This window comes from Hypomesus transpacificus, chromosome 4, assembly GCF_021917145.1.
Source record: "Hypomesus transpacificus isolate Combined female chromosome 4, fHypTra1, whole genome shotgun sequence".
Taxonomy (NCBI): Eukaryota; Metazoa; Chordata; class Actinopteri; order Osmeriformes; family Osmeridae; genus Hypomesus; species Hypomesus transpacificus.
In genome coordinates this window covers 3053698-3079115 of record NC_061063.1, presented here as the reverse complement: position 1 = coordinate 3079115, position 25418 = coordinate 3053698, and the positions used below count along the sequence as shown (strand labels likewise).

At 42.8% G+C, this 25418-nt stretch overlaps 3 protein-coding genes across 4 annotated transcripts; 1 reads left to right on the top strand and 2 right to left on the bottom strand.

Annotated features, from left to right (window-relative positions):
* Window positions 1-6597: 6597 nt before the first annotated feature.
* Window positions 6598-9286, bottom strand: lrrc69 (leucine rich repeat containing 69). The gene is made up of 8 exons (XM_047019831.1): window positions 9058-9286; window positions 8790-8916; window positions 8609-8681; window positions 8313-8508; window positions 7904-7975; window positions 7581-7682; window positions 7092-7271; window positions 6598-6723 (listed from the first exon to the last, which is right to left on the bottom strand). Exons 1-8 carry the CDS (start codon window positions 9232-9234, stop codon window positions 6601-6603), a joined length of 1050 nt encoding a protein of 349 aa, XP_046875787.1. The 5' UTR covers window positions 9235-9286; the 3' UTR covers window positions 6598-6600.
* Window positions 9287-9488: 202 nt separating this feature from the next.
* otud6b (OTU deubiquitinase 6B) lies at window positions 9489-12627 on the bottom strand. The gene is made up of 8 exons (XM_047019312.1): window positions 12377-12627; window positions 11851-12005; window positions 11670-11774; window positions 11231-11431; window positions 10875-10995; window positions 10676-10737; window positions 10349-10455; window positions 9489-10127 (listed from the first exon to the last, which is right to left on the bottom strand). Exons 1-8 carry the CDS (start codon window positions 12444-12446, stop codon window positions 10043-10045), a joined length of 906 nt encoding a protein of 301 aa, XP_046875268.1. The 5' UTR covers window positions 12447-12627; the 3' UTR covers window positions 9489-10042.
* A 562-nt stretch (window positions 12628-13189) lies between these two features.
* pip4p2 (phosphatidylinositol-4,5-bisphosphate 4-phosphatase 2) lies at window positions 13190-25017 on the top strand. Of its 2 annotated transcripts, XM_047019944.1 has the most exons (8): window positions 13190-13440; window positions 18334-18482; window positions 19851-19957; window positions 20233-20356; window positions 20907-20984; window positions 21527-21579; window positions 22700-22790; window positions 23559-25017. In XM_047019944.1, the coding sequence occupies exons 1-8, from the start codon at window positions 13335-13337 to the stop codon at window positions 23700-23702; spliced, it is 852 nt and encodes a 283-aa protein (XP_046875900.1). In that variant the 5' UTR covers window positions 13190-13334; the 3' UTR covers window positions 23703-25017. The 2 variants fall into 2 exon arrangements, with proteins under 2 accessions (XP_046875900.1, XP_046875901.1); XM_047019945.1 differs by lacking the exon at window positions 20907-20984 and having other exon boundaries at window positions 13191-13440.
* Window positions 25018-25418: the final 401 nt, after the last annotated feature.

The following is a 25418-nucleotide window of genomic DNA, read 5'->3' as shown; positions in this document are numbered from 1 at the left end:
TATCGAAGTACATGGAGGACAGAAGTACCTAGGTGAAAACCGGGAGATTAAACAAACCTTCCTGGCTTTCCCATTACATTTCTAAACCCTTCCTTTATCAGTCACACAGTCATCCATTCATTGATGTTGGGTTGAAGCTGTCATGTAGAATAAACAGGCAGATAACACAAGGATATAACACCAGAGGAGGCACATCGTATGAAGACATCCATAGCGACAACACAGCTGGAGGGATTGAAAACTTGTGGCTCAGTCGTGCAGGCCACAGCATTGTGAAGGCATGTTTATCTTTCGTCATCTGATCAGCAGCATCAAAAATCGAAAGCGGCTTATTGTCGTGTCGCGAGTTGAACAGGCTCTCATACGATTAATTAAAATATGAATTTGCAATGAGGTTGATTGGAACGGCGTGGCCTGACTGCTAAACCTCTTCACCACGTACTCTCGGGTCTAGAGGAGCGCCTGTTGTTGGGCAAAAGTTACAGTAAAGTCAGTCTTGAGATGTGTTGTTAGTTATCAAAATTTAGGCCTACCTGTCCATTCGCCTTGTCGGCCATCTTGACTTTACCTATCAACATCACACTTCGAACGTGAAACCAAAAATCTGTTTTGGGCACTCTCAACCTTTAGGGCTCTGTTTGGATGCGACACAGAGAAAGAGAGGGAGGAGAGAACGGGTGTCAGTAAGCAATAGGGGTAAAGGAGAGAGAGTTTTTCCGATAATAACCAACACATTCCTCAAGGACGTTCTCCCCCACCCCCCACCCCCCACGCTCTCTCCCGGCCTCCCATGCTCACTCATCCCAGCCCAGACAGATGTTTGGCCAGCGAAGCCTGGAGCGCCACGGGCACTGTGTGTTCTAGAAAAACCCAGGGACCAGATGTCGCTACCTGGTGTCCGCCAGCCGCCAGGCCAGCCGCTGCTCGCAACACCAGGCATGCTCCCGCACGCCAGGTCACATGACCTTTGGTCGATTCTTTTCAAGCCCTGAAGTGTTCCGGGCTGCCCGTCATAGCCTGTGACAGAATAGAAACATACACAGTCAATGGTTTGTTTGAGTCATGGTGGGTTTGACATGTCTATGTTGAGAAACGTGATTTGTTTAGCCCGATATTCAATAAGTTATCTTGACTATACACTACATGACTATATATTTAACACAACAGGAATATTCATGATGCAGCCCTTAAAGTGGTTTTCAGATGAAAATGCCCTGGAACACTGGAAATGCAAAAGACACGGCAGGAAACAGCAAAATAAATTGACATTTTTTGTAAAAATAAAGCTTTGCAATTGAATTCAAAGGAACATGACTCATGCAATTGCTAGATTCAGTAAAAGCCAGCCAACCATCACAAAGAACTGAAAGGGAATATTTTGAAAAAAGACTTCAAAAGAAAAATAAACAGAAAATTGCTATTTGACTTTATTGTAGATGCCATTTCACTTTGTTTTGTGACCTAAAAATTTTCATCCTACCTTGGTCCCCAGCCATCACCGAAACCAAGGAAAACTTTGCAGTGTTACTATAGTGAAAAGCTTATTTGTATGTTTTAGGATTTTGAAAATTGTTGTTTTGCTCAACTACAGTACATATGAGGTTTGTAGCTTGTTGACTTGGACTGACCCAGAACTGTCAGATAACATGCTGACTGAAGCTAGTTGGTCAACCTTTTTATAGCTCATTTGAAATCTTGCTTTACTGAATACAGTACTAAATGTGATCTTATTGCCGAAAGATTTCGAAGTCAAATGAAATCAAGGACGGTCCATCTGTCCACTTGGGCAGGTTAACTCACACTTACATTTTCTCATATCAAAGAGACTGGTTACACGCAACAAGAACAGGTACACTTGTTATCATCAAGGATCTGAAACTTAAATTTCAGTTTAGCTTTTCATTTCAACAATGCCTTCTTTCGAGTAGGAACCTGCCTATCTCTTCCTAAGATGCCGCAACATGCTTGTCCGCATGTATTTGCTGAGTGCATTGGGGGAAACAGCAGAGAAACACACTGCCCCCTTGTGTCCACAAAGCAGAACGACAACAACAACAACAGAGAATTGATTGCAACGGCCATCACACTGACAATGCCTTGGTAGTCTAGCAGGCAGCAACTCAATACCAGATCAGCCATTCTGGGACGATGTGAGACAATAGATTGGACTGATTGGAGTGCCAGTCCTCCAGCTTTTTACAGTGGCTCACCGCTTGGTATTGAGTGGCTGTTTTTCTCCCTCTTCAGACAAAAGCCTCTAATACAGCAATCAATGCCACTTATTTTAATAGCTCCCTCTTATATTGGTAAAACTTGAGAATATCATAAGAGACTGTGAGAAGGGGGTGGGGGGTGGGGGAGGAGTTGGAGAGGAATTTGTGAGTGTGTGTGTGTGTGTTTGTGTGTGTGTGGAGGGGGTTAAACTGATGCCAAGACGTTTTTCTGAAATGAAAACTGTGAAGTGAAAGCAATCATGGATCTCTGGGGCTTTTGAGAAATGAGAAATTGAGCTGGTTCGAGGTTTCATGGATGGAGAGAGAATAGAATGCAGAGTGTTCTGGAAAGTGTCCTCCTTCCGTCAGGAGGATGTTGAAAAAGTACAATTGAGTAACAGCCACTTGTATTGACAGTCATGAAAATTCCATGGGAAGGGGACGTTTGAATTAATGTGCGCATGAAAAGTGATTCGAAATTGACCTCATTTACTTAATCCATCATGCCTTTGTGTTTTCTATTCCCATTTAGCAAAATGGAAGCATATCCTATTAGTAAAATCTGATTCAAAGGCAAATAAATCATGCATACAAAACACAATGCAGAATTGCAGACTCCATAGTAAATAGACCAAGTCTCGGATGACTTCAACTCATTTGAAAGAGACCAAATATGTTTTCCAACTTATGCATCTCATCTCCGGGACCCGTCGGCATGACAATGTCACTCTTCCATCAAAGTGACTACGCTCTATACGATCATTAAAACATACTCTAATAATGGTTTAGCTTTAACTGCAAGAAAAGAGATTGTTTTAACAGAGGTCAAGTGTTTAGCGGTTCCTGGTTCCTGGTTCCATAGTGGAACCAGGCAGTTTTATTGTAAAAAAATAATAATTATTTATACATTTCCTTCACTGTGCAGTTGAATACAGTTCCTCTTGCTGACAATCACTCCTGCTTTCAGTAAATCATTTGTTCAAACGGCACAGATGTTCCTGGCTTGTGGATATATGTTTTGCTCAAGTTAGGGTACATCATTGGATACATGCCCCAACAGTGAAGCTGGTCTTCCTCTCTGATGAGTTTGAGGGCTCTAGTATTAAACCACACAGCAGTGTCTGATGTCACGTAAACACATCCCTCAAATCCATCATCCTCCACTGGAAATGCCCAGCCCTTGACAATCATGTCAACAAGGGCCTCATCCAGCTGATCGTATACCTCTAAAATGAACCAAAGAAATACTAGTTGATATGGATAGATATTTTAAATATTGTAACTGTGAATATTTGTTTTGTCTCATGAATTGATGTACATTTGTATTTAACATACGTTGCCCAGGAGGTGCAACATCAAAAGCAGGAAAGCCAACTGTGTTGATTGAAATGTATTTCTTAAAAGATGACGCAATGTACAGGATTATCACTTTATGTATTTGACTTTGACATTTTCGCCAAAAAAGAATGTTGACCTTTAACACATTTGTATAGGAAGGACCAACACTCTGCAAAGGGTATCTTGGATTGACTTAAGTCAAAGTTTATTTGACCAGGTGCTGACTGGGGCCTTAGTCAAGGCTGTGCCAAATTGGGGTGTTTATCAGACAGGTGGAACACACTAAGGTAACAAACACTAATACTGTAGGCTACATTAAGATATCTTATTTCTAAAATGAATGTGATTGTCAATTACACAATATTACATAATAGACTATTTAGTTAAATGAAATGAGCCCAGCACCTGTACAATCTAATCCACACACAATTAATGACAATTTACCCTTTATTTGCATATCTCATTTGTTTGTCTTTCTGCTATTGAAACATTAAGCTACGTTGTTCTTGCGAAAGCAAGAGTCTTCCCACAACAATAAGGCCTAGGCTTCAAATACAGTCAGTTCAATAGCCAGAGGGAAGGCACAAGGAGACCCCCATGCCTTTTCAATAAATCCCAAATTTGCCAGCTATCACTCAACCTCTGAAACACACTAAATTCGAATTTATTCGCAACCACCTACTTTACATTTACTTTACTCACACCCCACGAGGTAAGACATAGGAGATCCTTCTCACCAAAGGCAATATTCTCTCCTTTTCTTTGTAATTATCCGAGCCAGACTCGCTTATTAACATACGGCACGCATGTCAGGAATTTTGCAAGGAGTGTTCAGCCTCCTCCAGTTGGAGTCGCTTGCCTCGCCGTATGGTGTGTGTCTCCTCCTCCCACGATAGCGTCAGCCACCAGTTCATCTCCATTAACGTCAATCAAGAGCCACAAAGTTCTTTATTTATGCGGAATGTTTAGGTACTCCCTGAGTACATGTAATATATGCAGCATGAAAAGCGTCTCATCTGTGTTACGAACAAAACACAGGCTTCACATGGAAATTGGGTTAGTGTTTGTGTGGCGGTGGGGGGAAAAACTGATCTAAATCAGAAGGGGGGGGGGGGGGGGGGGTGCAGCTGATAGACTAGGCTGCGTATGAGCAACGTGATTTTGTGTAGAATATATGCATGTATCTGCTGAGGGGCCATACTCCAAACAGACAGGGCCTGGGGCCCCTCTGCCGCTCCTCCGGTGCTTCAGGACCCAACATCTGCTGCCCAGGATAATGCCTGTTCATTTCCGACGACCTTTCTGCTCCACGGCTACCAGGATGCCAACACGGGCCAGTGACCTAAATATAGACTCCCAATGAAATGCAGTCATTAATATGCTATGAAGTGGACACTTCTCTCAATTGGGATTCACAAACAAGTATGAGGGCATGTGTCCTGTGTGGGTGGTTCCTGTGGGACTGTACTTAGGTTATTTGTTATTGTAAGCACTGCACTCCAGTCTGCCTCTCGGCCTTCCAGAGAAGAAGATCAGATGGTGCTTGGCCTTGGTGGTGTGGCTCTGTCTCCAGGCATGAAACTGCCGAGCCAACTAGCAGAGGACCATGCTGGTGCTCTGTTTAGTTCCACGAGGTTGACCATGGCTTGGCGCACCGCCCTGTCCAATCAACTGCTGGACTGATTGCAAGGGAATTTTGACATTGCTAGGCACACAAACCCATACTCACGTTGGCACACCCCAAACACAAAAGCACAGACCGTTCAAATAGATGATACAGTATATATGACATGATAGTCCAGAACACTGGGTCAATGTCTTTCACGTTCATTTTGAAACAGATTCATAAAAACAATACAAGCAAATGTTTGTGCGAGTGAAAATGACAGGCAGAGATGGCTGTCTGGACAGAGAGTAGGCCTGTGGCTTCATAATTGGCATGTGATAGATGAAGTACTCTCTCTGCAATAGGGGGAGAGAAAAAAAAGTCATTTTTTAATGCGTCCAGGGCCACTGGAGCGAGAGAGAAAAAGAGTCATTCTAATGACTGACGACCCAATGGCTATTTCCACTGTCCACCCCTTCTCCCTGCAGTCCTCCTCATTGCCCGCCTCCTAAGTGCACTTTCTCCGCCACTTGGAAAATTGATTGAAACAAAATGTCACAATTATGCCCTGTAGCTCACGGCTTCAATTATTCATCAATTAGGGGGCTTTTTTTCCGGACCTGATTTTTCATTCGGTTTGCGCGAGATGTATGGCTCCCCTGCTGTTAACCAGTCCAAAGTCATTAGTTTCTGGGTTTGCAATTAAACCTGATGCATAATTCATCAGGCCCAACTCTGCCGACACACTGCACAGCGAGCTTGCAAGGCGTGGATGGGAAATTAATTCGGAGAAATGAAGTTTTTCTCGCAGGTTGGAACAGATGCCGCGGCCTGAAGATGGAGATGAGGCATGGAAGCTTAGGTGCGGTAGATCAACTCTGATAAGGGAATAGGATAAGATTAGATATTCACCGCAGCATTACAAATAACCCGTGCAAAATCTGTATATAAAGTGTGTTTTTCATTTTTAACACAGTTACATGGCTATACCAGTCATAAATCAATTATAAGAGTGCCATTTCATTATACATTTGTTATGATAAAAAATCATGGCCTACTCTATAGGCAAAATACAAAACTATGGGCCTTAGGCTATGTGAAATATGTCAAGTCAATTCAGTACAATTACTATATTTAATAAGCTCTTTTAGACGGAATTGATGTTGTACTCAGTAGGCTACTAAAATAGTTTTACTAACTAAAATATGGCATGAAGATGTAAACACTGCAATTCTTAACAATCCTCTGTCGCCACCTACAGCATATTCCTGTTACTTCACCACTGGCTGAAAGCCACAATCAATTACTGTCTAGGCTACATTAGGATATTGGCCTATTTTGATTGGGCGTGATGGTGTGAATATTTGGTGCCTGGACCGGCATCAATAAACAAACATCGCTTTACAGCTTTGAAGTAAAATGTCATCGTTTTGCAGATAGCTTTTAATGATCTTCTCTCTCTACAGAGCCGACACCATAGAAGGAGTGTCCACTCTTGTTGAAGCACTTATATGAACAGAGAAGCACACGAACTGGAATGGTCTGGTGACTCCTCATCTGCATGTCCTGAAACAAAAGCAAGATGAGATCAGACCCTTAGAGACATCCATTAGAGCCCATGTTCCAAACCCCTTGGATTCCCCTAGGCCTTCCTTCTCTCTTTCACTGCCATCTGAGTCCTAAAGCCTGGGATATGTTCTACCTGAGGGACCCACATTTTGGGAGAGTTGGGGGGAGAGCTGGAATGCCTCTGCCACTGGGTTGTACAAATTCCGAATGTTTTACCACTGAACTCATCCACATTGTGGACACAGCTAGGATGATCCTAAATGGCATGAATTGTTTATTGAATTGAGGAAAAAAACGGAAACAATGAGATATCTCCTACACCTAGCACCTAGGTATGACGATATGAACCGGATTCAATGACGTACCTTGTGGAGGTTGATGAAGTGGACGCACTCGAGCCAGGTGGTCAGGAACGGCAGGGAGCAGAGGCCACAGAGGCCCCAGCCCCCCAGCGTGCTGGCCAGGGTGGGGTGGCAGAGCAGGGCCTCGTGGACCACGGAAAACTGGTCCCTGTCCTCCACCAGGATCAACCTGGCAGCCTGCTCCTAGGATCACACAGCAGGCAGCACACTCGTTCTTACTTTCACTTCACACTTGGCTTTCATTGTACTAACAAAACCCTGGGTGGATTATGGAAAGGACTTTCCCTGAAGATGTTTGAGAGAGTGTAATTAAAGGAACGGGGTAGTGTTACTGGTGATTGTCCTTTCAAATGGTGTTTTTTCACAGGTCAGCTACCAGTATGAACTGTAATCGTCTGGTGACGATTGTGTTCTGGGCATTTCACAAACAACTATCCCGGATGTGTTGATGGGTACAGCTCAGCTTAGGTTGGGTCCACTGGAGTCATGTACCTTTAATGACAGCACCTCCACCTCTTGCACAGACTCAATCGGTTCACAGGGCACAAAGTTGTTATCCTCACAGTGCAGCTTCCTCAAGTGCATGAGCTGAAACTGAACAGCACCACCATCATTCCCTAGTGGATTCATAACAGTGGTCCATATGACATGTAATCTTTGCCATCTCTGCAACTGTAGTCTTTCATGTATCGTCTTATACAGTATCCTGTTTGTGTGTCTTTCACTATGCTTGCTTTCAAGAATTGCCCCTCTGGGACAAATAAAGTTATTTGAATTGAACTGAACAAGAAAATAATGCAATAGTTGGTACTTACATTAACGGGAAACATTGATAAATTGTTGCCAGCCACATCCAGGATTGTAAGACTAGACCAGGATACAATACCCTAAGAATGAGAGAGGAATGTAGGGGGCAACATTCAGACTTCCCTTTGAAGTTCAGCATTTTATATGTAAAATTGTAGACTAATAAGATTGTCATACTAACTCCTACAACTGACTGGCTTGAAGATACAGAAATAGTTTGCTGGACTGTATGATTCTGATCCTTGACCTATTTCCAACAATATTTCCTGCACTTAACTAAATAACTATTTTTCATTAGCCTATACTGACTCAATTAAACAAACTTAGCCACCAGTTCAGTTGTACTAGATAGAATGACATTTCTGACATGTATTAGATATTTATTCCTGGGCAAGCTTAGTCCAGAATGGTAGATACCTCTGGTAAGACTTTAAGCTTGTTTCTGGCCAGGTATAACCTGGATAAACGTGACAAGTTGTAGAGCTGTTGCGGCAATCGGATCAAATTGTTATTGGTCAAGTTGATCTCCACAAGTGTATCAAGAGAGCACAATTCCACAGGGATCTCCTCCAATCTGTTGTCGGTCACACTGAGGGTCTCAAGTCTAACCAGCCTGAGAAAACAGATGACTGTGGTCATAGAAGTGGTCATGTGCAATCGATCACGCTGGTGTTTCATGTTCAGAATATGGTTGAACAAGCTTTCATGTGCACCTGTCTATTGCTGATGGCAGGAACTGAATGCAGTTGTGATTCAGATTGAGAATAACCAAGTTAGGGAGTCCACCTAGGAGAAAAACAGATTATGAGTGTTGAGATTGGGGTTGTTGACTGATGTAGCCAGGACTAATATGTGGTTCGAGCCCAAAGACTGCACTTGTGTGGCAGAACATACCCAACACAGCCGGAGGCAATGACGTGATTTGGTTTCCAAATAGGTAGAGTTTTCTCAAGGAGGTCAAGTACCCCACAACAGATGGAATTTCCTCCAAAGTGTTATTTCCCAAGTTCAATTCTGTCAACTGCATAGCAACAGACAGCAAACAGACAACGCAACGTTTGAGTAGCATATCAGTGACATATTTTGGGCATGGCTTTGTTTTCAGGCAACAGCAGCACTACAATATTGTTTACTGAAGCAAAGTGTACTCATGCGTACTCACGTGTTGCAAAGACTGTAGTTCCACAGGCAAAGTTGTGAGCCAATTGTTACTAAGCTGTAGTTTTGAAAGATTTGTTAATTTTGAAACGGATTTTGGAACGTGCTTTATCTTCTTCGAGCTCAGATTGAACGATTTTGAATTAGCTTTTAATGCTCCAATAACCACGTTCTCAGCCATTGGATAGCCTATCTAACTATTCACCTGTAAAACAAGTTACATTTTCCAACAGACATGTTTTCCAACCCCAGGCCGTATGCTCGTTACCATAGAAACAAGACGCTTTCCCAGTAAATCAAACATTTACGACAATTGCGACATCTAGCGGTCTCTACCACTCGATGCAGTATAGAATAATTATTATATTCTATTCGAATAAAGTAGCAGGTCACTTGTCCTACAAGTTGATTTGTATCATTTGTTTTATATAAAATAATGATACATTTTGTTTTGGGGGACACCTTTCAGAACGCTCCAGAACATCTCACAGTAAATGGGCCCGTGTAGGTTAAAACAGTGGAGGGAAAGTCTAAAATAAGGGGCAGATAAAACAAATATTGTCGCAAAACATACTTTTCTTTTTTAGTACAGTTGATGGCATATCTTGTGGAAAGTTGTGTATCTGTGCATCAGTCATAATTTACAACCGAGTTTAGATCGTTTTATTGTAGGCCTACAAGTAAATGTCACCATCAACAAACAAACAGAAATGTAATTGTTGCATAATGCTGCACATCGCCAACATTACACATTTTCAATAGATCTCGCTACCATAACATGAGGAATATTTCCATGTTGTTGAAATATGAATGAGCAGTAGCGGTTGTCTTCCAATCTTCTGTAAACTGCATCAACTATTCAGTCAATAGCATTCACTTTAGCCAAAGTGTTACACTTAGCAGTTAGTCCTTGCCTCACTAATTCCTTGACTCTTTCATATGGATGGCACGGTAAATCGGACATGTTTGACATCCTCCATTGACTCAGCTCAGCCCTCCTCTTCGATGCCTGACTCTTTCAAGCGCTCCACAGAGTTATAGTGCTCTCCCAGTCCGTAGGCGTGGCGCATGTAACTGAAACACAACAGGGACAATAACTGCAACGTAACAGTGACAGTAACTGAAACCATTCGGACCAACATAATAGGAGGAAGAGTCACTACTGCTAACTTGCTATAGCAGTTCATAAATGTGTGCCCTCATGCTCTGTTCCTCTAGCATTCAAATATGTCTTTAAACGTGTATTTAAACCCAATCCCGTGGTTGTTAAGTTCCAAGTTCATTTAAGAACTTACATAAGGGTGACAGGTGCCTTGTCGTATTCTTCTCCGATCTTGATGGTAGGTGAATCCGCTTGAATCACTTCGATTGGCAGTTGGAGGACTTGGGTCAGAGCTCTTAACTGTGAATAAAAAAGACTTGTGAGCAGTTTGAAGAGGATGCAGAAATTAAAAGACATTGATGAATATTTACCTTTTGCCACATGCTACGCATGTCGTAAATTATATCACCATCATTTACGTCTTTTATATTTTGCTAGAGTAGTGGTAAGCACCTATGATTTAGCACAGGTGGGTTTCACTCTATAGGATTCAGTCATGAATGGTACTAAATAATCTTACCTCGAGTTGACCACCCCAAGCAGCCGTGTGCTCCACATCGTTGCAGTACTTCTCAAACTCATCTGGAATCAGTCAGGCACACACACACACACAGTCAGATGTAAGCATGTGAAAGGAGATGGGCTTTGATCATGACCCATGTTCAACACATTTATGACAGGTGACGTCTCCAGGCGTGAGCCCCCAGCTTGGTGCTCACCTGCAGTGTACATGTCCCCAGTGCTGGTGTTGGTGAGGAAGGGGAGGAAGTCATCAGCATGGGTCCTCATTTGCTGGGCGGTGTGAACACGGAGCTCTTTCAGGCTGAGGGTTAGCGAAGGCTGGAATAGAACAGAATACACTGCAATACGACGCATGGGCCTTCGTCAAGTCTCACTCCCCTCACACCACGTGATACTTTTTTTTTTTGGGGGGGGGGGGGGGACATGCCATGGGGCCACATCAATGGGTGCTGAGTGAGGTGCCATGAGCAAGAAGACAATGGTAGGACAACATGACGACACTAGGAAACTGGAGCGCGATGGGAATCAAACCAGCAACCTCGGGTTTACCTACCACTCCTCTCTGTGCCAGCTGGTCTTCCAAGGCACGGTACATGCAGTGGCCGTCAGAGGAGATCTCCCTGATCTGTAACTGTCTCTCCGACAGCTTCTGAGATAACTTCAGGCCCTCCTGGTGCCTCAAGCCAGACAGGTTCTCCACCTCAGCTTCAGCTATGCGGTTCTGCCTCTCCTTCTCCTCAGCGGCCTTCTTGTCCTAACAAGGATAGATAAAAACAGACTTTCAACTTTTACAAATATCATATATAAGCATATAACATATAAGCTACACCATGAACCTTAGAAACACATTGCATAGGGGTTTATATTTAGGACAAAAGATACATGTTTTAAATGGTAACTCCATGGCTAGAAGAGTAGCTATGTAGTTATTTCACAGTAACCTATGTAAGGCCAATGTGCACACGTGAGGGATAATAGAAGTTGTAGCTCACCCGCCTCTTCTGGGCCTTAGATACGCGTGTTTGCTGGGCGTCATTTTGCTCTCCACCATCCAGAGCAAGAACTTCTACTTCCTGCACCACCTCCTCCACAGCCACCTAGCAAGTTAAGAGTGCACTTCATTTGCACTTGGTGACGTTATACAAGGCCCCTAAACAAAGATTGGTCACCTACCTTCACTTTAATATCTGCAATATTATTGATCTGCTTGATTTCTTCTTCGTGCTTTTGGTTGAGCTCTGCCTCTAGTTTGGCAACGTCCTCAGTCAGCTGTTTTCTTCTTTTCTTGTCGTTTTTGGGGACTGCATTTTTCATACTCTGGATTTTAGCTGTCAAAATATGAGCAGATCAAATTGGTTGCAAGCTCCACTCATCCCTCAAGGAACAAATCGAAGGAATGGGATGAGAGAATCGTAGTTAGCAAGTCCAGTACAATTCAATGACTGTCAGTCTGACATAAGTAAACTCCCACTACTTACTTAATACAAACTATTCAGATTATCTAGGTCAGTAGCTAATCACTGATATATGTTAGCTAGCTAACCGTTAGCTGGGTTTGCAAGCTAATCAACGTCACTCACACACACATTATCAAAGGGACTTTCATTGCCAATTCCTCGTGGTTCTTGAAGAAAGTGAAAACATCCAGCTACAAGATAATTCCTCCTCGAACTATATTTACACAGGCTAAGTGTGCTACCTTGTAGGTCCTTCTTTTCCTTGCGCTGTTGCTTGGCCAATATTTCCTCCGGTGACTCTACCTCCTCCATACTGTACTGTTTTACAGATACGAAATCTTAACAATAGTATAGATTGACGATCAATATAATTTGCTATTTACGCATTCGCATTGAGTATTTTGTTGAGTACACATAGTAATGTTGACCATTCATCAATTAAAAACATGCTGGTAAGCAGAACGCATCCACACACAACTATGCTTCCGGCAGCTCAGTGAATTCTATTGGTCAAAGTCAACTGCACCCTTTGATTGGTTAGGCCTTTCTTTCCGGTCCTGCTCAAGTTTAGGTTACAGATCCACCCCTATAGCACGTACACATAGATCGTGCGTGCACTGTGCACAGTTGCCTGTGTTTGGTGGGAGGTTCAATTTAACATATTTGCTGTTGAATCACAGGGGGATCCAATACAAATCATGAATTAATGAGACAACTGACTGTATAGCTGTGACGTATAGCATACAACTCAGTTCCCTAATTAGATTTTCCTGTCAAGATCATTCATGTTTCAATTCTGTCTAGGCCTATGGGACATGGTCTTGCAAGCATTTACAGTATTTTCATACACTAGGCATACACGTATGCACGGGGATGGGAATAGGCTTCATGTATTACGGGTCTTTTGGACAAATATTCTTCAGCTATACAATCATGCGCTAGTGGAGGACAGGCCAAAAATATTGATGCCATGTGGCTTGGAGAACTCCTATATTTCTGTGGGGATCTCTTCATTCTGCATTCCCTTACGCACCCCCTCCAGCTGACGTCTTTAGCCCCACCTCCGAAAAACTGCGTCTCTGGCGCCGAAGCAGTACCGACAATTCGCAGGCTGCCCCTCTCCCAACGAAAGGCTGGAAGCAGGAGAGCAGCCGTTGTCCTCCTTGTTTATTTGTCCGGTTTTTCTAAATCCTTGCAGACATGGCCTCCGATGGCATGGATGAACGATCACCACTGTTGTCAGCACCGAACTCCGGGAATGTCACACCCACGGCACCGCCGTACTTGCAGGACTCGAGTCCCAGAGGTAAATCAATGTTACCCATGGATGTATGCTGAATCATTTTGGGGCGTATCGTGTTTAGCAATGTTTTGCATAGTGCGTAATTGGAATGAGCCACGGATTCGGTAGGATCTTCCAGACCGGCTATCTAAATCGAGGTGAAACCGTGAGAACTGGAGCAGTGGGTTAAAAATGTAAAGCCTGTATTGTATCATAAAAGTAGCTTCTCAATGCTGCAGAAATGCGTACATCACAAACCTCTTGTATGGTTTTCATGTATAAAGACCTGATAAAACAGATGGATATCCAATTATTAGATTGAGCCGTCGGCAAGATTTGTAACCTGTCGTCCAGATACAAATCTCAAAAAAATAAGTGTAGACTTTGTTGAATGTAATTTAGGCCTGTAAATAGATCATGACATCGAATGTTACATTACGGTACTATTTCCAAGATACTTCACTGACCCTGGTGTAGGGTTATAATGCAGACTCAGTTTTGTCTGTATAAGCTACTAATTTTTGGGGGAAGGGGGTACAGCCATATGACTGTAAATAGTATCACATGATACGAATCTGTCAAAGAACAGTAAGCATCCATTTATTTCATCATAAATCTACAAGATTGTCTATTTATTTCATAGTATTGTATGAATTGCACTGTGATTGCAAAGGTTTCTGAAGTCTGCAGTAGACAACCAAAGAATCAAAGTTAATGCATTTTCATAAGGATCATAGCTAATCATTGCTAATCTCCAAATGCCTACAATGATTATTGATCCTACACATGCCAGAGAATTTAGCTGAGGGAATAGGAAGACCTAATATTCCACCAGTTATGCACTTCAGTTGACATGGTTATACATATTTTTGTATCAAGTCTGCATACTTCCCATGTTTCTGCACTGAAGTACATGGTGCTCAAACAGGTCTTTGACCTGAATAACCCACCGATCTCAGTGAGATCTTTACCATGAAAGGAAATAAATAGGCTACTAGGGAAATTCTAACAAACACAACCAAAATACTAACTGTAAACAAACGGTAAAAGCTGCAAGAACTGGGAGATAGCCTAGTATGCATATTGAGCCATTGTTCAATATGCCTGATACAGACCATCTAAAAGCTCTAACATTAGCACACAGTACTTGGAGGGTGATTTGGTTAGTTTTCTCCAAGCAAAGTAGGTTGAATTAACATTAAGACTTCAACCTTCAGTCTACCAATACTTTTCCCAGAAAAGAAGGAGTTTGGACATTTTGAGAAGTCATTCAAGCATTGTTTCTATCCAGTTTCAGAGACAACATTATTTATCCTTTGGAAAATGAGTCTAAACGGATTTATCCTACTTATAATACTCTTTAGGCACATTCTTGGACAAAACGACAGCAAGAAAGTGATTGGGACAGTCTCAACAGTAGAATGTTTAATCGGATGTGAAAATCCATATTTCAACACCGGATCTGATACAGAGTTTGAAACATTGGACTGTAAAAGCCTCTAAAGTAACTGCTACGTTTATTTGATATTCAAATCTAAAATAACCCTTTGTATACTCTTTATGACCTAGTTTCTTTCCCTCAACTGTGGATTGAAATGCTTATTCAGTTTCTGTTTGGGATTTCAGAGATTTAAAATAAACATGGTAAATAGGATTATCGGAAGGTATCTGTTATCATCTTAGGCAGAGTATCCCATTGAGAAAAGTTCTGTTTTGCAGGAGAGCTCTGCATACAGGGTGTAGAAGTGCTGATCTCGGATTGAGGAAGTGATGTCGTGAGCTGACAGACTGGTGCTTACCAAGCACAAATGATAGTTGGAGTGGTGGTCAGCTTTAATCAGAATTGAGATCTGAAAATACTCAACAGATGCTCAAGATGTCAATACAAAGACATAGTGATAAGCTAATTATAAACTAGTTATAAGACAGTATCCACAAGCAATAAAGTTACCACAATATGTTTCACTCCCAGAACCTTTTATCCAGAAATGGAAGTGATGCACTAATATGACATTTAAACCTATTTAAAAGTATGGTAGGCTATTGTATTGTTGGCATAAAGAGACATAACACAAACATAATCAACATGGTGTAATGCTAAGTAGCTGCATTAGGAGCAAGAGTACAACTTTGTATTCTGAACAGATATGTACTCTCACTTAATGGAATATTTACAAGGGAAACCCAGTTCCATTTCCTTTCTTGGAAGTCAACAAGGCCCATGTTATCCATCATTTAACTGTCAGGTGCCACCATAGAATCGGCCTTTGATGTCTGTAAGTCTTTGTAGGCAGTGAAAGGTACCCCAGACAGGAAACTCTAGCTAGTAGGCCTAGACAGAAACCTACCCACCCATACAATCCCCTGTTACATTCTGAGGACCAACTATAACCGATACACCCATCCAGGAGAATGCATGGATCCAGACCCACCCCTCATTAAATATTCCCTCTCACCCACTCACTGGAACTTTCATTGTAGAAGGCCACACAACCCCCATGTAGTAATAAAACATGTGTGTCTGGAACAACTGGTTGCCAGTAGGCATACAGCCATACAGGCAGGCAGGCAGACAGACAAGTGGACCAACCACCAGACAGACAAACAGATGGAAGGCTGTCGCTTTGCGGTGGTTGTAAAAATGGTGGCTCGTCTTACAGTACAGCTCAGAGCTGTGTCAGGGCTCTGAAGCGCCCAGCGTCTCCTATTTCTCTCCCCGCCTATCTCAACTCCCAGAGGCACCCCTGGTCTGAGAGACCGAACCGTCAATATGTTACGAAAGCCTCCTGTCAGGCAGTTTTCTGGAGTTCTACCGTGAGGGTGTCAAAACAGTCTGTCAGAAGCTTTCAGCAGCAGGGACCAAAATACGTTCATGTAACAACTGCTTTTGTGTCTTACTTACAGATTCATTCTGCTGTATGTTGTCTCTCGTTGCATGATATCACATGAGCACCCGGGCTATGTCTTGGCCTAGTAGAAGATCGAGTAGAGTAGAAAATGTGCCATACCCCAAGCACCTAGCACTAACCTAACATACAACAAACACCTCAAACATCGGCAGGTTTCCGAGTCATCTCTTATTGTGTGACACGTGACCATGCCGCCGTCTACGAGAGAGTCAGACAGAGGAGGGGAGAGAGAGAGTGTCAGTTGGCTCAGGTTGTTGAGAGTTTGTGCTGAGTTAGCGGAGGCAGTCCAAACAGAGATGGAGAGTATCCATCTGTCCCTGTGGTGTCACACCTCGCATGGCACTGTCACTGCTGCCAAGGTTAATTACACCTGTTGACGTCCCTATTATCTCCCTGCTCTCTCTCTCTCTCTTTAGAAACACATGACCTCTGTTTGTCTTGATCTTACGGTAAAGTAGCATACATTGAAGTCCTTCTCACACTGTGTGTGTATCATTGTGGATTTATGTGTTAACAGTTGTTGTAACAATCTAGTAACAGTGTTGAAGTGAGGGTGTGACAGGGTTATAGAAGAGTATATAAGTATGGTAATAGAAAAGAAAAGTTCAGGGCAGTAAATTGTACCCTCTATAGTTATTTACATTATCTATTAAGAGCAATATTTGTTTGCCGAAGATAACTGACTGTGTTCTTTTGGGTGCTTATAGTCACATTTGAATTGGTCTGTCTGGACAAGACTCTGGAGAGAATGAGGGAATCGAAAGAGACAAGTTTTCCTCTAAGACTGAGGTTCAAACGAGCCTTCTTGATTCAGTGCCTTGCTAATGGAGAGGGACAGGCCTTTGGCTTTGAAACGGAAGCGTTCTCCACTCCTTTTGTGTGGAAGGAGGGCAGAATTAGGAGAGTAATAGAAGACAGAGAACCAGGAATGAGTGTAATAGATAGGCCCTATGTAGTACTGTGTGCATTTAGCAGGGACAGTAGCTGTAGTAAAAGTGGTCTGAGAGAAAACTGTAGTGCAAAACCCTTTAGGAATTCACTGAACAGGTTTAAGTAGGGCTTAGGTGCATAGCTAGAATATTTTTGACCTATACGCTTTACCCCTGTGTTTACTGTGCCTACTCTTTAAACAAAGAGATTGGATAGGGTCACACCTAGTTTTTCTTCACGGATGTCAGCACCATGAATGTCTTATGGAATACATACCATAGACTTGAAGTATGTATGTGCATGTCTCAACAGGATTTCAGAACAAATTAAAAATAATAATAACTGTTGAAGCGTAGAAGTACCAGGCCTCCAGTGTCTGTAGTCAATGTATTTTCTGGCCCTTATAGCTAAATAGGGTCTCTGTTTTCTTATTTTGGCTTTAAATTGTCCTCTTTTCCTAATGAACACTTGTATTTATAATTTTTAACTTGTAACTCAGTATGTGTGTGACCTACAAGAAATGTTAGCTCATACGTCTATCAATCTCAAAATGGTCTCCCTGGGAAACAGTCTTAAAGGATGTTGGGACTGATTTGTCCTGTGAGAGTGTACAGTAAATACAGTGTGTATCTGGTCTCGAGGACCTAAATCCCTAACGGCTGAAAGTGACTATGACGTCTTTACAACTGCTCCATGTGACTCCTCTTCTCCAGAACACGTCTGATTTGACTTTTACACTCTCTACATTTGAGTCTTTAAAAACCTAAAACCCAAATAACTCTCTGGTCACACTGTTTGTAAGAGTAGGTACTAGGTTGTGTCTCCTCTGTTTATGTACATGATTTCAAACCAGGTTTATTAGTTTAAATAAAGTATGTGGTCTATGGTAATTCTATGTAGTACTAAATAAATCCTTGCATGTTAGTCTGTTTGATATCATTATCTTCATTTCAAAACAAAGACACAGTTTAGCATATTTAAATTGCTCAACTCCAAATGCAATTGTGTCCTCAACCCCTGAACATGTATCTCAAAAACACTTTTTCTCCCTTTGCCTCGTTTCTGCTCCTGTGTTTAGCTGAGCTCCCTCCGCCCTACACAGCCATCGCCAGCCCAGACGCTGGCGGAGTTCCTGTCATTAACTGCCGGGTGTGCCAATCCCTCATCAACCTGGATGGCAAGATGCACCAGCACGTGGTCAAGTGCACCGTGTGTAACGAAGCCACGGTAAGTCCACTGGCCCGCTGCCCGGCGGCCTGGCCTGATCCCCCCTGCCCCCCCACTGTGGCCGGGTCAGGGGACAGTGTCGCTGGCAGAGACCGTGGAGATGAGAGGACTAGAGGCTAGGGGGGGGGGGTTGTTTGTCCAGTTATCCTTGAAACCCTTTACTGTAATCTGTCCTCTCCTCTGTGTGTGTCTCCCTCTCAATAGCCTCTCTCATATCATATTTATTTACTTGAAAATCACTGTCTGATAAGATGGTGTACAGTAATTAACAAATAGCTGCAGGAATGAATGGCTGAACCAATGATGGGCTGAACATGTGTCTGACTGTATACGAATAGCGGATGGAGCAAATGACCTGCTGAACAAATGGCTGACTGGAAGAATGGCTGGTTGAAAGAGTGATGGACTGGTGTCAAATTGAACTGTCAGAAAAGCTGGAGGTCGATTCAGTAGGGAGAGATGAAATGGCGTGTAGCTGTTGCAGAGAGAGAGGAGAAGGAGCGATGTGAAAAAAAGATTGGATGGTGCCTCGATGCAAGGTGTCATGTCTTCCTAAAATGAAACCAATAAATGTAGGTTCAATGCTATTGAGCTCATGTATGGCTTTGATAATGCATGAAAGGTCCTCCCCCAAAAATGTTTTATTTCTACATGTATCTCAGTTACTAGAGTTTGTTTTTGTTTTAAGGAGTACTGACATTCTAAAGCAGCTTTTGCTCCAAAACGTAGGAAGATATTCCTCAGGATTTGTTTAAACATTGCAAGCATATGGTAAGGAAGGGGCTTCCTCTGCCCTCTGTTTACATAGAGTAGAAGATTCATTTATTACACAATGTTCGGGCCAAAAAGTCCCACGTGTAAATGCAGTCTTGCTTTCCTATGTCAGTTCAAACTGCATTTCCCAACCTCCTCCTGAATCTACTCAGCTGAAGGATCAGATATTGAGTGGGTCCATTTCAGCCTGGCCTTAATTAGAGAGTATTAGTATCCCTGTTACTATACTCTGTCTCGACATCGATGAGGGTGTCTACTGTTTGGGTAGAGTTTAGCGTACATAACTCAGCACTATATGTAGTTCCAACTACACGTACTATACAATTTCTACAACAATCAACATAGGATTTAATATACTATGATAGAATAGCAAAATATATACTCAAACCTTTATGCAGACCAGCATTCTGTAGCCCAGAGATTACTCTTCGTCTGGTAATTAATCGGATATGAACGCTGCATATTATGACACAATCTACAAACACACACTGAATTGTACAGGAGATGATGTAACCGCATACTTCTGAGCTAAGCTATAGCTTAGCAGGGAGACACACTGTACAAAGTCATATGTGGTCTTTATTTGGGTTTCAGCCGATCAAGAACCCTCCCACAGGGAAGAAGTATGTGCGATGTCCCTGTAACTGCCTCCTCATCTGTAAAGACACGTCGAGGAGGATAGGGTGCCCCAGGCCCAACTGGTAGGTCATTAAACCGGTTCTGCATGTTTAATCTGACAGTCAGGTGCATCTGTCATGGACGTCTGTCACCTTTAATGTCCCTGAGACGTCTTGACAAGTTGTGTCCTTTTAATATGACTATGGATAGGCGTATCTTGATGGGTTGTTGATGTTTTAGATAAGGTTTGAACATCAAGCATGGGGCGGGACTAAGGGCTGGTTTCGGAGGTGGATTGGTTTCGGCAGAATGTTTCTATCGTGTCATAACCCTGCAACTCTCCCCTGGCCACTCACAGCAGACGCATCATCAACCTGAGCCCGGTGATGGTGATCCCTGAGGAACAGCCTGCCCAGCCCGCCCTGCCCGTTCAGCCAGAGGGCATGAGAGTGGTCTGTGGTCACTGTGGAAACACCTTCCTGGTACGGACTCCCGCCCCAAACAGGCCTTGGGACCAATCAGAAGTCTGGCCTACTACTTTTGTCCCCTCCGTTTTTGTGTGTTAGTGTGTGAAAAGATGCTAGGTAGAGAGTTACAGCTGTTAATATGGAGCTGTAGAATAGGGGGACTGGTCTTATCTCTGGATGCTAGGTTTAGTTACACGTGTTTTTATCAAGCTAGTAGTAACATACTGTTCTTCAATCAGTGGATGAAGTGATTAGATTAGTCCTCAGTTATTTATTATTATTCATTCTTTAAATAATCATATTCTTCTTTTCCGTATTCAAAGTTGCCCCGAACCCATTACTTTTTTGAAAGTCTTTGGGGAAGGGGGAAAGTAAAAAATGAAACGTAAAGGCATACTTTGTCACCTCAAGTATATGAATTACGTCAAAATGTGCTTTGTAACCTGGAACTGAATCTCGTGCCAGCACTTAAAAACAAGAGCACCTCTCCCTGGTTAGCTAGAGCCAGAGTACCCCAGCGTTGCTGATGTGTGCTTGTTGTGCCTGTGCCTGTTGTGCCATCCAGGGCAGTGAAGACTCCAGCCCATCCCAGGCCCCCCCTGGCCTCGCCCTCGATGGCGCCCCCCCTCCTTCTGATCAGCAGGTCTATCAGCCTGACAACCCCCTCCCCTCCACCCCCCCCCCCCCCCCCCCTCCCCACCCCCGGTCTGTTCTGGGTGGACATTAACTACATTAATAACTACATTGGCTAACCCCCCCCCCCTTCCAACCATTCACAATCGTTAGAATCCAAAATAATCAAAATCATAATCATTAAATGGGGAGGGGGGTGAATTGTTTATTATGAACACTAATTATTAACATTTTGGTGGTTTTGAGTTCTTGAAATGACACCCGGAGCCCGTTCTCCATCCTTGCTAATCGTAGGATCACCTCAAATGTGGTGGAACGTGGTATGGAGTGGGAGGTTTCCTAACTTGCGGTGAAATCCTTGATCATTGTTGGTTGAAATTCTGCTGGTCTTTTAGAGAAACTTAAAGTAGAGTAGATCTGTGTGTGTGTGTGTGTGTGTGTGTGTTCGTGTTTGCGTTTTGTGTATGCATGCAGGTGTGTTTGTGTGTGTACAATCCTCACTTCTCTCTACCCAAAGCAACTTCAACCATATCTTTATCTTCTCCCTCACAGTGGATGGAACTCCGCTTCAACACGTTAGCCAAGTGCCCACACTGCAAAAAAATGTAAGTGCTCCTATTGTCTGAGTGCTGTGTGTGGGGGGGATTCAGTAAGCGTGTGTTAATGTCTTTGTGTGTGTGAGTGTGTGTATGTCTTTTACTGGTTTGTGGGATGCAAAGAAGTACATAACCGCTCAGAACAGCCAGGGAGTGCCACCATAGGCCCCGGACTGTCTGTCAGACAGCCAGAGAACCCGAGAGAAGGTTCCACAGCACCAGGCACTGAAGAGTGTGGTACGAGTTGGGTCAGACGTACAGTGTTTATTGATAGTGATGGTGGGGGAGCAGTCAGAAGGGTCTCTGGTAGATGGGCAGAGTGAGCATGCTCTGAACTCTGTGGCCTCATGACAGAGAGGAGAGAGAGAGAACGAGGAAACAAAGAAAGAGAAAGAGAAAAGCGCGGGGGGATTAGGGCCGTTCTAAGCCATAAGAATTGTTACTGATTCCTGAAGAATGCTTGAGTCTAGTCACATGAGGGTCATATGAGAGGTTGTTGGGGGAAGGCGGGGCGTGCAGGGCCAGTTTGCACTTTTAACCCACCATGGGTGAATAATAGGGGTGAGAGGCTAAGGCTGACCTTGGATCTGTTCCTGTGGGCACCGTAGACTTTGACAGTATGAAAGAATCATTAGCCAAGAATCGTTAGCCAATCATGAGAATTCCCTCTCACAAGACTGTGGCGGCAGCTGCTATGCCTGGAGGATGGAGAGGAATGTCAAAATGCCCGGGAGCTTTGAAGACTCGTGTGCTTGACTGTGTCATGCAGATCTGCCTTTATTTAAGTCATTTCTGTATAGTTGTATGATCATATCTCTTAACACTGTATTATTATAATGATAATGCCTACCCTCACAATATAATTGAGTAAGACTTTATTCTCCTTAATGGGGCCATTTGCTTTGCATCTGTAAGTCAGCAAACCTACAAAAACCTCTAACACATGCACATCACATAGTGTATCACCTATTCACTACAACAACTACAATTTTTTATGTTGTTTTTTTTATGTTCAACGGGAAGCAATTTCCGAGCACAGTTTAGTGATACAAATGTTGAACACAGTAACTAACTTCACGGCCTTCAGGCTTCTCTGAGTGTGGACTAACAGGGGTTGTGTCCTCTCCAGATCTTCGGTTGGCAGTGCCCTCCCTAGAAGGCGCTGTTGTGCCTACATCACCGTAGGAATGATCTGCATCTTCATCGGAGTGGGGTTAACAGTAAGTAGCACATTCACCCCAACTGAAAACCACGTTGTTCCAGACAGCCGTGTTCCACAGTGTATCGTGAGCACGACTGTGATCACATCATAATCGTGACAAAGGATCTGCGACAACATAGGATACCATTTGATATGTTTTGCTTTCCAAAAAAGGGTTTGAGGGTCTCTTCTGGTTCATTTACAGCATTTAGTCACTGGGGTCTTCCTCTCAGCTAGTAGGGCTCACGTAGCAAGGCCTAATACAGCTACTGTGGCATAATAAACCAGCTGGCTTACAGACTTTGGTTTGATCAGTGTACTGTTATCAGGTTTTGGAATATTGAACTGCATTTTCATATTAGTAGTAAATATATACATAAATAACATTTCTGTCTAGTCTGTCTGCTTAGCAGTAGGGCACAGAAATACAAGTACAACAGATATAGATCCGTGTATAACAACAGTGACATAGATGACAATCTTGCTTCGTGCCAAATAGTGGTCTCACACAATGCAACCATAGCACAATCTTAATATTATTCCGATAAGATCTATAAAAATTATAATTGTTACTTCTAAATACCTTCTCAGGTCAGATATAATTTGGTTTGCAGACAGCACAGTAACTTGCTAAGAAGTTATCTTATCTGGAATCTCTATCAAAAATTAAATAGCAACCTTTTGTTTTGGGGATTTTTTGCTTCCTTAAAACAGTAATTAAACTTCATGAAATGATAATAAAACTTCAATGAACCTGTCTCCTCATCGTGTCTCACGTCTCCACCAGGTGGGCACCCAGGACTTTGCGAGTCGTTACCACGCCACCTACGTGTCCTGGGCCTTCGCTTACCTGCTGGGCCTCATCTGCCTGATACGAGCCTGCTACTGGGGCGCCATCAAAGTCAGCTACCCAGAGAACAGCTTCGCTTAGGCTGCCTCTGCACACGCTGGCACAGCCCGTCCAGAAAGATGGAATGAGAATCCCCACCTTTTTGTATTTACATCTTTCTTCATGTCGATCCGATTTTGTACAGGTCAAAGGTTGGGTCTGTTTGACGCTGTTTGGTCTGCGAGGACTCAAATCCAGCCTCGGGTTTTTGGTTTAGCGAAATCCATGCAAACTGATGATTGAGATTGATCATAGGATTGATTTTCTGATTTTAGGAATCGGGTTTTGTTGATACGGAAAGAATGGGAGATTGAAATGAGTGATATTGAAATCAGACAGTGATCAGGCTGGTAATTTAAGATAGCTGTAATCACATGAAGACCGTCTGGATTTTGCCTCTTCCTGAACGAGTTTTAGCTACGACCACAAGGAACATAATGGTACCCATTTTATGTATTGCATTTTGTCACCAACCAGACCAAACGAGGAGAACTTTTCAAGAACAGTCTTGCCCATTGCACTGCAGTTATATGCAATTATTGTGTTCTTTTGCTGCTAGATTCCCCCCAGCTACATAAAGCTGCAACCATACTGTATGTAACCATTTACTCTGCCTGTGCAATGCATAGTAGGTTTGTCATATATGATTTTAATCCAAGGAAATTATCAAACTTAATAAAGAAATTGTCCTTAAATGTGTGCCAATGCTGCCACCCAAGATCAGTATTTTGTCAAGAGTATTCCAGCAAAAGGAGCTTGTGTGTCCTACAGTATGTACTGTTTGCAAAACGCTGCTTTTACTCACATAGAGCAATAATTGTTGTTTTTGTTTTGGCATTTTGGAGTGCAAAACTAATGTATTACATCACCGCATAGTAACAGCCTTCTTGTTTGTGAATGAGTTATTGAAACTCACTGATGAGGAAACCCTTTTTTGCATGTTTCCCTTATGTTCCTTCCTTATGTTTATCCCTGACCGACGGCAGTGTTATTTTCTGTTATGAATAAAGGAAAAGATATCTTCTGTTCTTCTCCTCTGCTCTCCTCATGCTTTTAGAATGTAAACCTCTTTCCCTCTCCCCCCTGCTCATCATCTGTTTCCCTGACTCCAGTGACCTGTGACCACTAGTGTTGCTGTAGTTAGCTAGCGAAGCCTCCAGTCTCTAGGCTCGTGGGCACTGTTCAAAAACAACCTTGTTCTGAATGTTTGAAAGTTAACCAATAAAAACTCTTTGTACATAGTTTAATTTCAGTACATGGAAAAATGTAGCTTGAGTTTGATGACGAACGCTCCTGAATATCTTTTTAAAAATGATAATTTATCAATAAAATTAAAAAATGTGTCTCATTCCTTGAATTTGTGTTGTTTGTAGATCAAATCAAATGTATTTGTATAGCCCTTTTTACACGCAAGCATGTCACAGAGGGCTTCACATGCGCCCATAGAACTGCCCCTCAACCAACCTAAACCCTCAAGGACCCTCAAGATCAAATATTGATTCATATCCGACACACCTATGTAACATGTTGGAACTATAAGCCTAGTCTTTCTCAAGCTTTGTCCCAATGATGTCACCAAGCACTACTCCCTTAATATACTGGTAAAGAAAAAGCAAGGTGTTAAGAAGTGTGCTAATGATAACTCCTCTCATTGCTTAGAAGCATTGGCTCAATGTCTCTTACACCTTTCCCTCTCCCACCCCACACCCAGGGTATGTGTGTATGTAGAGAGATATGGCTGCAGGAGAGGTGACTTGG